The sequence below is a fragment of the Uloborus diversus genome, chromosome 1 (genome assembly GCF_026930045.1).
Source record: "Uloborus diversus isolate 005 chromosome 1, Udiv.v.3.1, whole genome shotgun sequence".
NCBI classification, from domain to species: domain Eukaryota; kingdom Metazoa; phylum Arthropoda; class Arachnida; order Araneae; family Uloboridae; genus Uloborus; species Uloborus diversus.
In genome coordinates, this window is record NC_072731.1 from 191,921,392 (window position 1) to 191,933,476 (window position 12,085).

At 34.5% G+C, this 12,085-nt stretch overlaps 1 protein-coding gene across 1 annotated transcript in view; it reads left to right on the forward strand.

The window, feature by feature from the left end:
• Positions 1 to 12,085, forward strand: part of LOC129234106 (ADP-ribosylation factor-like protein 5B) — an 86,814-nt gene that overhangs the window by 57,017 nt on the left and 17,712 nt on the right. The window contains exons 2-3 of the mRNA XM_054867998.1: positions 2,186 to 2,246; positions 4,646 to 4,793. Of these exons, the coding sequence (XP_054723973.1) occupies positions 2,186 to 2,246; positions 4,646 to 4,793 (209 nt within the window). The remainder of the gene's footprint in view (positions 1 to 2,185; positions 2,247 to 4,645; positions 4,794 to 12,085) is intronic.

Genomic DNA, 12,085 nt, shown 5'->3' on the forward strand with positions numbered 1-12,085 from the left:
AAGTGACGCACACAAGAACGTGGACCCTCTTCTTGTATGCTCCACTGTGTGGCTTGCATAGTTTATCAGCATGCTAACTGTTTGGTGGCCCATGGGTTTTCCCAGGTAAAAGCTCACTTGTGTAATGTTGTTGATTGCGTGGCACTAGGCCATTTACCTCACCTGTGCCAGGGCTAGAAAAATCTTTAAAATTTTACATGCCTTTCCAGGCATGTTAGTCTAAAAAATAACATGCCCGAATTTTTACATGCCCAGCTTTCCCTATTGTATATCAATAAAAGCATTTGAATTTATCGTGCAATATTAATCAGACTAATTATTTTTATATAAATCATTAAAAAAACAGTTTGAATAAATAGTACATAATATGCCTTCGCTAAATTTAATGAAATTTAAATTATGTAACGGGAATTATTGCAAACTGGAAACAGCAAACCATCTTCGAAGTAGGGCTTGAAATAAATGTTGAGTTCCAAGTAAAGATACGGTAATTTTACAATAAAATACGAAATGATAAAGTTTTAGGAGCTGTGTTTGTAAGGGTAAAAGATTCAAAAACAAATACAAATGTGACGACCAGCTACAGACTCTGGGCCCAGCTAGGCTGGTCCTAGTTAATTAATTAGTCCCCAATGAAGATCAATGGCCCTCTTAAAGCTATCCACTCTCTTGCTCATTACCCCTCTTCTGGTAAGCTATTCCAAGTGCCCACGACCCTGCTAAAGTAGTGGTTTTTCCTGATTTCCAAGTTAGCCTGAGATTTAAATAGCTTAAAACAATGACCCCTTGTCCTGCTTTCCCCGCAAAAATTTAATCCATTTACATCTTTCATTTTGATAAATTTAACTAACTGAATCATGTCCCCTCTGACTCTCCTTTGCTCCAGGCTATACATGTTAAGCCTATTAAGTCTGGTATCATAATCTAAATCTGAGAGTCCTCTTACTAATTTAGTTACCCTTCATGCCCAATCAGAATTTTTGTATGCCCCAGGCATGTCGGGCAGTATGATTTTCGAGCCCTGCCTGTGCTCATCAACACCTCTATCGGTCTGTTGATGCCTAGAAACTTATTCTCTTCTCTTATGGTCTCATCTCCAAATATATGGTATGGAAACAACTTTATCAGTTTATAGACCCAACATGTCTATTTCCAACATGTCGAGCTTCCAACTTCTATTGGCGGTATGTAGCTGACCTGATACAAAACAGAACTTTTGATTTGTTTACATTTTGTTCTGAGAGATCGCAGAAGCATCTTGTTCAATCACCTATATGTCTATCCCATTTGCATTTTTAATTTATTTCATCAGACTTGAAAGTTCTAGCTGCACAGTCTCTGAGAAATACTAACAATGGTTTCAATTGAAAAATTCTTTGGTTAGGCTCTGGCCACCCATTTCCAAGAAATGAACGGTATAAAGCAAGATACCCTGCACCATGGTGTTCCAGAAAAATACACTTGACATTCATAAAGATATTTGTAGTCTTGCAGGACTCCTGGCGGTGTTTTACTTCTGGGATACTCTTAGTTAAGTCCTGCCATGTTGCAAAAAAGCACATGCATTGCATTAGTAGGCAGGTTTACCTTTTTTTTTCGGGGGGGGGGGGGGGGGCTTGAACTTGTATAATTAATTACTGCTAAAGGAAGGTTGTTTTTATTATTTCGCATATGCTACAACATGCTGCTTTTAACTAAATACAGCAGAATATTTTGATTGCTGTTTCTTTCTGGCATCACAAAAATACCAAGTGAAGATGATAATGGTTCATCTGGTATTCTGTGTGTGAGTGTAAAATCACCTGCCTAAAATTTGGTGAAGGTGCGAAGCATTTTCAAACATGCTGAACATTGAAGCAATCCTCTGTTAACAAACTTATATATCTGATATATATGTTCTTCAAAAAAAAAAAATCACAAAATAATTAATCAGTGTCTGAAGAAATCTGCAAATTTTGAACGCAGAAAGTGATTCTACTAAAGTAGTTGAAGAAAACTTTCTGCATTTCAATCAAGTTATTCTATTCAAGTTGTATGATTTTAATCATAAATTTTGAGTGATTGATTTGTTGAATTGTTAACTTATAATTTTTAATTCTTTAATTTTACTGTGTATTATAATTTGTAATTTTAGTTAAATGCAATGTTTTACTGTAGTTGTTCATAGTCCTCATTTTTATTTTAGAGCATAAGGTTGTAATTGTGGGTCTGGACAATGCAGGAAAAACAACTATTCTGTACCAATTGTAAGTTTAAAAACATTCAGCAGTTTTTTTTTTTTTAAATTTTCCTTTTGTCTTGACTATTCATTTTCAAAACAGGTTAAATATTCATTTTTATCATAGAAATGGCTAAGTGTGATGTACTTGTTAATTTATGTGAGGAAGTTTTTGTTTTCTTTTTTTTTATTGTGAAGTGAGAAAAAAAAATAACCTCAACACCGACAATTATGCTTTTGCTACAAATATAGAATTGTAAAACATAGAAAATGAACATTTTGCACTTTCAATGAATAGACTGTATAAAAAAGAGAAAGGAAAAGACTTTTTAAAGCAACTTAATTTTTTAAAATAAATATATCAAATAATGAGCACAGTGAAACCTCTCGATCCGACCACTCTTGTTTAGCAGCCACCCCTGTTAGCAGCCAGTTTCCATCGGGACGGAATTTTCAGCCTGTTCGTACAATGTTGCGGCCCACTTAAACCCCTCTGAGCACCAGAGTAGATGCCAGTCCGGACTTTGAAATAGACTGGCAACTATTTCATTTCATTAAAAAAAATTTATTTTTGACCTGCATGCTTTCATTATGCAAACTGTTAGGAATTCTCTGTTTTTGTGTTGCCCTGTTTCTGCAACTGGCAGGGCTGATATTTTTTCTCCAGAAGAAAAAGCATAATTCTTAACTTTATGGAAAAATTTTAAATAGTTTTCAACACAGCAAATTTTGGAGAAAATTTGTGACATCTTTGCTAATTTGGAAGTCCTAGCTGATGTGACTCAATTCGAGATTAACATGTTAAAAATAATCTTTAACAAGGTAAAAATAAATTTCAAAAGTTATTTCGATAAAATTGTAAACAAATACAAATTGAACCATTTTTTCCTTAAAAAGAGAAATAAAATAAAACATTTTCTTTATTTCTTAAAAAATCATTAAAAAGTGTTGAATTATATCATTAGTAGTATACAGTCGAACCTGTCTATCTCGAATTTCATGGAGGGGGGGGGGGAATTTGAGATAAAGAGGTTTTATGATATGGAGGTTTTGAGAAACTTATTAAAATTTAGAATCTGATGATGAAAGTTTGAATTATATACTAAAGACAATACATGCAAAATATTAAATTTCTTCTGTATTAGTTTTGTTAAGTATTTATTCTGCTATTTTATACCAAATACTTTATTGCAAGTTTAAGGATTCATTTTGATGGTAATGAAATTTTAAGCTTTCCTTTTTCAAGCAAAATAGTTTTTTATTGTTTTTTGGTGCCTGATTTTTTTTGCATTCAACTATCCTCTTGAGGTTACCAATGGCTGAAAATCCATCAATAGAAAAATCTTCCATGTTTTTTTTTTTGGTAGCATTTATCCACTTACCGGAACACCTTGGTCCTTGCATTGGGGGAACCATTTTAAAGCATTCTGTTCGTTAAACCATTCTGTTTTTAATTATTGTTGAAAGCCAAAAGCGTGCTAGCTAGAATACTAAACTTGGCAGCAATTTCTTTTTTTTCCATTAATGTATTGCCATCCAAGAATTCTAGAATTTCATTTTTTTCATCTTTCTTTTCATGCCTATCATTGGTCTTTAATTTGAATGATCTTTAACCATGAACTTGAAAAACTCATCAAACATTTCAAATCTATCAAGCCCACCCCTCTCCTTATTGTCCCATTCTCTGCCCTTTGCTCTACTTTCGAGAGAGTGCTCGAAATGACTGTCCTTTCGTTGGTCTTTCTAGCAAAACAAACTTATTCCCGGACGCTGCCCTTGAGAACAATACTACTGTTTCTGTGTTTAAGGGAAGTTGTTGCTGGTTGTTTTGAAGATTACTGGGTACCAAATCCGAAAATGCGACTGCATTGCTGAAATTCGAGATATAGAGGCTTTTTTACTACAAATGCTGGGAAATTTAAAAAAAATGAGTCAGACAGGTTTTTGAGATAAGCAGGTTCGAGATAAACAGGTTCCACTGTAGTTCGAATTCAATAATGAAAATCCTTAAGAGAGGCCACCCCTCTGCAGCCACATTTTCTCAGAAAACGCAGCGGTGGCCGCTCAGAGAGGTTTCACTGTACTGAACAAACCTTAATCCTATGAAACCAGAGTGATTTATACATTCAGATTTTAAAAACGTAAATTTTGAAATTCAAGACTTTGTTTTGAGTTGAATGTTTCATGGACAATTACCACTATTCTCCCCCCACCCCTTATTCTTTTACTTCTATGTATTTGAAAAGAAGTTCCCTGTGATTAGAAAAAAAATAATACTCTGGTTGTTTTTATAGTGAAGTTGCATCTTATATTATTGTTTAGGAAATAAAATATGTTCTGCTTTAAGTTGTCATACTAAAGTGCTTGTTGTGAATCTAGATGTATATATTTGTTTTGATTGCTAAATCATCCATTTATTCTTTTTAGCTTAATGGATGAAGTTGTACACACATCACCAACCATTGGAAGTAATGTTGAAGAAGTTGTGTGGAAAAATGTGCATTTTATAATGTGGGACTTAGGAGGCCAAGACTCATTAAGAGCAGCATGGAATACTTATTACAGTAATACAGAGGTGATTATTCCTATTATTATTATTTTTTTTTAAATGAACTTTTAAAAAACATCACGTTTGTGAGTTCAAGCATAATGCTGGGCTTGCCAGATTTCTTAAATGTTAAACCAGGACATTGGAATGCCCTTCCCCCTCCTGTCGCTAGTATTCAAAAGGGTGCATATATGGTCACTGATTTTTGCAGTGTTTTATTGGGCAGTTTTTTCTCTATGCTATGAATAAATGGTTGCTAAGTATGAACCTAAATCAGGGGTAATAAAAAATGACATGAGCAGATAAAATTTGAACATTTCACTCCTTTGATGTAAATATTTACAATTTATTTTGTTAGAAAAAACGCTTTGAATACGGAATAAAAAAATGAACAGTATTTAGATAGACTTTTCATTTTTTAGGACTTTTTTAAGACGGTCTTTTTAAAAAAAAAAATCTTGTTGTAAAAATTTTCACAAGCTAATCCGATATTAATTTTAAAAGTCAAATTTACAAATGATAAAGTTATTATCCTAAATAATCCTTCACAGCTAATTAATTTTAGACCATTTGGTCATTTGTAATCAAATTTATCTTTTTCCGAGACGTGAAGTAAATTGCTCGCTGGGACACCGGGATTTTGTCTGAAAACCGGGTCTGTCCCGGTCAAACCAAGGCATCTGACAAGCCTACATAATGCTGTCATAAAGAAAAAAAAACATGCTTGCAACTGTCTTAATAATGAAATATTACTTGTATATGAAGTAAGCAATAGTTTTTCATTCATAATTGTGTGTGTGACATGCCTTGACAGCTATTTGAGTGTTATAGTGGAATAAAATTCGATACAAGCTGTTGGATTTGATCCAAAAATCTTTTAGTTTGTAGTTTGATGCTTTAAGCACTACGCTTCTTACAAAATTGCAAGGGTTTTCAGTGCTATTATAAAATCAAGTCTTAAAATGATAGTTCTTACTCATAGTACCCATAGTACTTATAGTAGACAAAAAGCTTTGCGGCTTTTTGTCCGTGGTAAAAAATTAAAAGGGCATTTGGTTTGCCTGTATATTTACAAATAATGGATGATGAATTTCTCGCTAATTTGCTATATTCATTTGCTTGCCCATGTTACTGTTCCACGTTATGATAATTTGGTAATACACTCTTCCATGTTGTGATAATTTGCATGGTAAAAATTTCTTAAAATTGGAATGGAAAAAGAATAAAATCCAACTTTCGAAAAATCCCTTTGAGGTGCACACTAGGGTGGGGCGAAAAATAAAAAGTTTTTCCGATCAACTAGTAATAGTTGCCAAAAGTTGTCTTTGGTGATAGTTAGCAAAAGTGCAAAATTTGATGAAGATCGGATAATATCTTCAGGGGGCGCTGTGGTCACAAAGTTTTATTATAGATTTTTTCCCGGATTTCATGGTTAAAATACGAAAAATAATGCTGTTAACTTATATCATTGCATTTTTTTACTCATAAGATTTATTTATGCACTGAAAGCATATGAAATAACCCATAAAAGTTCTTTTATGTTATTTATTTATATTTCCAGCATCTTAAAAAGAAACAAAAAAGTAAAAAATAGTGACTTTTAGGACAATACTAAGTAAACACTGATGAATTTTACAAAATGTGACACAAAAATTATGAAAATGCAAATATATTATACAAATAAAATTAAACAGCACTATTGAAACAATAATAAACAATTTTAAAAGTCTGTAAAAATTTACACTACATACGTGATACAAATTTATGTGTCACAGTTAGAGCTTTTACGAAAAACGTCTTTTTTACTTTCAAAGAAAGGCAGTTCCTTTCGAGCCTCTAAACGTGCACGAATGAAACCATCCCTGGCTTCTATTCCACTTACGGCCAGAGATGCATCCGTCACCAACTTTACGCAGCGCTCCACAGATTGAGTATGACAAGGAAATTTGCACATGTTTTGAAGAAAATGAGGAACATCTCCGGTTTTCACTAAGTCATGTAGCTCGTCCTCAGTTAGTATATTTGTTATAGGAGGTTTTGTTATAAGCACTTCTTCACACTGCCAATTGATCAAGTCGACATAGTCGGAAGAAGAAAAGTTAAGCTCAGGGATGGTAAAAGTACGGATATCATTATTGTTCACAGAATTAGTGTCTCGTACTCTCAAAATCCGACGAGCAGCTAACTGCCGTACATGCCTTCGATCATCATTTAACATCGCCAGCAAGATGTTTTCAGGATGTGCAAAAAAGGCGTTCCGCTGAATGACTGGATCGATGACATGTAACAGGTCGTCTGGCAAATAACGCGACAGATGAATAACGTGCCACAAGATTAGAAACCAGTAAGGTGTATAAACTTTAATAACGAATGAAACAAGCATTTTTAAATTTGCTGTTGGATATTCTGTGCCGATGTACAAACGCAAAATCCGACTGGCTGTCGTGAGTCATCTAGAATGATTCAAGGAACCAGGTACTCTTTCAGAAAGGTGTACGGAGCAGTCGCCACTAATAACGGCTTCAAATATTTCCAGTAGATATTTCTGGTCAGTACTTAGGTCCCCTCGGTCGATAGTTGGCATGTTTTGAATATTGCACTTAACGGCTTTATATTTCACTATCGGTAGTGATTCGCAGCCTATCAACATTTTGCCAATAGGACCGCTGAATCCTCGGGGATTAGTACTTGGTCCATCCAAGTATTCTACTAAATGGCGAAGCAGCAATTCGTTGCCATGAAGCTGGCATATTAACCACTGCAATGGTCTGTGAAAGAATGTTTCAAGGCGTAAAATCACGCCACTTTTTCTTCCGGTATTTACTGCAGTACCGTCACATCCAACGGCGCACAACTGAGTAATATCAATTTTGTTTTCGACAATGAAATCCAGTATGCCGTTTGCAATTCCTTCTGCGTTTGATCGATTTGGCGAAATATGTCCTAAGTATTTATTATCTGGCAGCATAACCAGTGTTACATGTTCTTCAATAATTATTTTTCGAGGATAACTGCCGGACACAGATTGTTCCAAGAACAATGTACTATCCTTTCGGCCATCAAAGTACAGACCTTGTACATCAACACATTTTGGCCCTTGGTGATGAGCTTGCAGATTTTTTCTTACTTTTTTACGCTCTCGTTTCACTTTGCTTGGATCGATTATATTTCAAGATGTTTCAGGAGAAATTAAGCCCACGTCTTCTAATATGGATGATGCCAACGCGGCCGCTGATCTATTCGAAACACCGTATCGGTCACACGTTTTAGAAAATTTGTTCAAACTGACTCTTGCTTGCGACGTGCTTGCTTTATAATTTATAACTATAAATTCTGGATCTTTTCATCCGTACCTTCTTTTGAATATTCTTTATCAATTTCTGTTTCTTCAGAACCTTCTTCACGGGTATTAACTATGCTTTCCCTCTTTGCTCTTGATTCTTCTTTCTTTTTTCGTTCAAAACTCAGTTTTAATTTTCTTGTGGTTTGAATATCAATGTTTCCAATAAACATTTTTCTATCACCACGCTGATCAAAAAGAAAAAGTTGTTCTTTGGAAGGAACTTTGCAAGTCTTGTCGCAGTTACACGCACTGAAACGGCATTTACAACAAGCGATGTCGAAAAGTTTTTCTCGAGCTTCGGATGAAAATAACTGCATCTTTGCGTTAAACGCATTTGTTTTAACAGATTTTTTGTTCATAGTTTTCTTCAGGTTTTTATATTTGCCGTGAAAATGTCGAATCATTTGAACGATTCGTTTATGTGAAACTATAGGAATAGAGGAACGATGCCATATCTCTTCTAACTTCGTGGCTACGTCTTCTGCTATCTCAGTCACTGTGAGCTCTTTGGAAGAACTAAACTGTTTCTTTTCGTGTGCAAGAAGTAAATAATACTTAAATACATCTTCATAAGTAGGTAACACAGAATCAGACAAATTTTTTGGTGTTTCGAAAATGAAATCTTTTAACATTTTCCTTGTTTTTACTTTCGATCCAGCACAATAATCCTTCGAATGTTTTCCGCTCATTATGGTGTTAGAGATGGCGTTTCAATGCACTGAAAATATAAACATACACTGCGCTGTGCACTCGATGCTGTAGAAATGCGTCTGGAACTTTTCTCGGTTAGAGTTCAAGGTTGTATGACGTATTTAAATGGCATTTCACATGATTCTAAGAGCTCGACGGCAGTGTCTCTTCAAATTACGGAGTTTTTACAACAAAACCATGCATTGCTTTCTTTTAATGCTAACGTTTAGTGACAAAATTTCTTTTGGAAGCTATTCTATATGTTCTTAATACATACATGTCCTTTAGAATTAAAAAAGGTGAAATTAAAGTTAGAAAAAAGCATGATTTTTACATTGAAACCATGATATTATAGGAAAAAAACAATGTTAAAACTTTGCGATCGCAGCGCCCCCTGAAGATATTAACCGATTTTCGTCAAATTTTGCACATTAGCTAACTATCACATAAGACAACTTTTGGCAACTATTACTAGTTGATCGGAAAAACTTTTCATTTTTCGCCCCACCCTAGTGCACACCCCCATGCTACAAATTAATTTTGTGCCAAATTGCCAAATTTCATGAAAATCGACTGAACGGTCTAGGCACTATGTGTGTCACAGAGATTCAGACATCCAGACAGAGATCCAGATATAAAGGAAGAGAGACTTTCAGCTTTATTATTAGTAAAGATCAAGTGTATAAACTATGAACTGCTAGAATGTTATTCTCTAGATAACCATGTCCTAAATCTCTGCACCATTTCTTTCAAGAATTAAATGCATTTTGTACTATTGAGCATTTTACATATTATTCAGTGGTTGTGTTTGTTGGTGAGTTGGGGGAGGGGGGTGATCAAAAATCAATTATACCGAAAGCGGATAAGAGCAAGTGACAATGCATTAGTTTTTCCCCTCCCTCTGTTGATTAAAGTCAACAATTTGTCGGATAAAAAAATTTTTAATTTTGTATTATCATAATTTGCAAAAGAGTGTGCAACTTTAAAAAAGTTTTTGTTTGCCTACTTTTTCTAACACAGTAAAATCCTTCTAATACAGACACTAACGGGACAATTTTTTTTTGTCCGCAATAGAGAGATGTCCTCTGGACAGGGATTTAATAATGTTATTGGCATTGGAACTGGGGAATTAAAAATTGTCCGCATAAGATGGGTATCCACCTTTAAGGGGTGTCCGTTAAGAGGGGTGTTACTGTACTTTTGTAGGTCCAATTATCCTTTATAAGGCCTGAACATCAACATGCATAATTTCATATCTAGTTTTCAAAATTTTACACTGGCGGACCTCCTAAGATTGAGGCCCTTCTATGCTGCAATTAATGGCAGTCCTTGACTCCATCTCTTGATACTTCTTCCTCTCTAAGATCAATCCCGCACACAAAAGAGCGAGCAGCCAAAAAAAAAAAAAAAAAAAGGGAAATCATGGTTTATGTGTAAGAGGAAGAGACATCCATAGTGAAAAGAAAAGACTTGAAATTTCGGTCTTTTGGACATTATCATAAACATTGCTCAGACAACAAAAGGAGGCCCCCATAACCTAAAATAGCTTAGGGCACCTTAAAGCCTACATTTGGCCCTACTCCACATCAAGGCTGTTTTAAAGATTTAAATGTTTCAAATACAAAAAGCAAAAATACTCCTAACCTGATGTTCCAAAAATGAAATAAGTCTTTGCTTACCCATTTTTTTCTTTTGCTTTTAAATTAGAATTTTTCAATAATAAATAAGACTGAGGCTTCCATGGTTATTTTTTGGGGAAAAATAAATTTTTATATTTTTACTAATAGCAGCAATATTTTTACAAATGACAAACTAAATCATGAACAAAGATTTTAATAATTCAATGCCACCATCTATGGTGGAAATTATGATGAATTATAATACAAATTTGAAGTCCAACATGTACCAATAACTTTTTTTTAGCTTGACGTAATTCAGTTGACTAAATTCGAATGCACCTTTCATACAGTGAAAGAATTTTTCAAATAGCTGCAATGTTTTCAGAGATTACCTCGAACATATAAACATACAAAAATCCGTCCTCTCCCCAGTGGCGGATCCAGCCGATTGTTTTGGGAGGGGCCATCCGAAATTTTTGAATGAACTCCGAACTCCTCACAAATTTTATTAAAATGAAGTTTTAAAAACTCAATTTTCAGGGTATCGAGACTTTAGGCGAGTGGGTGGATTTAGGAATCTTCCTCGAAAATGTTTGAAAATTTAAATTTCCGATTAATTTTTGAAAATTAGGAAACTAAAAACGCATTTTATCTATTTTTGATGATGTACAGAGAAAGGTCAGGTTTCGCGAGCTGACCCCAAAATACTTTTCGAAAATAAAGCTTAGAAACCAAAATATCTGTCATTATACATTGAGAAGTTAGAAGAGGAGGGGTGTTCTTCTAGCTCTTCAACTGCGCAGCCTAAAAATGCACCTTTAGGTAATGTTTGCTTACATAAAAAGGAAGTGTGAAGGTGCTTAGAATCCTTCCTTCCTGGAAATATTTTGCCTTTGGGGCTCTAAAAATTCGATTTTTAATTATATTTGATCACATTTTAGAAAGGGATGGAAGATTTGTGAGCTCCTCTAAAACATTCCTTTTAAAGCTATCATCACGATATAAACTAGGGAGGGAGGGGGTCCTATCAAAAATCGTTTGTAATGGAAGTCCCAAAAAATTTCATTTAAGTTGCTTTTAAGCAAGTTAAGTTATAAGGGCTGGATAAGCTAGTTTCCGTTGACATTTTTTCCAAATGAAAGACTTAAAATGCAATTTTAGCTACATATCAAGGCATTTGTGAAAGGGCATGGGGAAAGTGGTCCTCCCCCTAGTTTCGAAATTAAAGTCATAAAAACGAAAATTTAGGCTTTCTTTATTCTTGTGAACAATAGGTATACTCTGAGAACCGCAGCATTTAGAGATCGTCCAAGTTTCTGTAGTTGGAATCACGAAATAATGTAAAAGATGGAGAAAAATGTTGGTAATAAAAGTTTTGTTTTGAGGATAGGGATATAATTTATCTCTCAATTAAGGCCTATACTTCTTTTTCAGTAAAACACAGGTGTTAAATTTTGTTATCTTCTCATAATATTTTTTTTTCCTTAAAAAAATTCCTACAATCACATGGCTTTGGGAGGGGCCATGGCCCCCATGGCCCTCCTCTAGATCCGCCCCTGCCTCTCCCTTTATAATATTAGTATAGATTCTCCTCATTACTGCCTGTTATGGTAACCTACTGTAAAGCATATATAAATAGTTGAACCTGTATCCTGAACATTGGTACA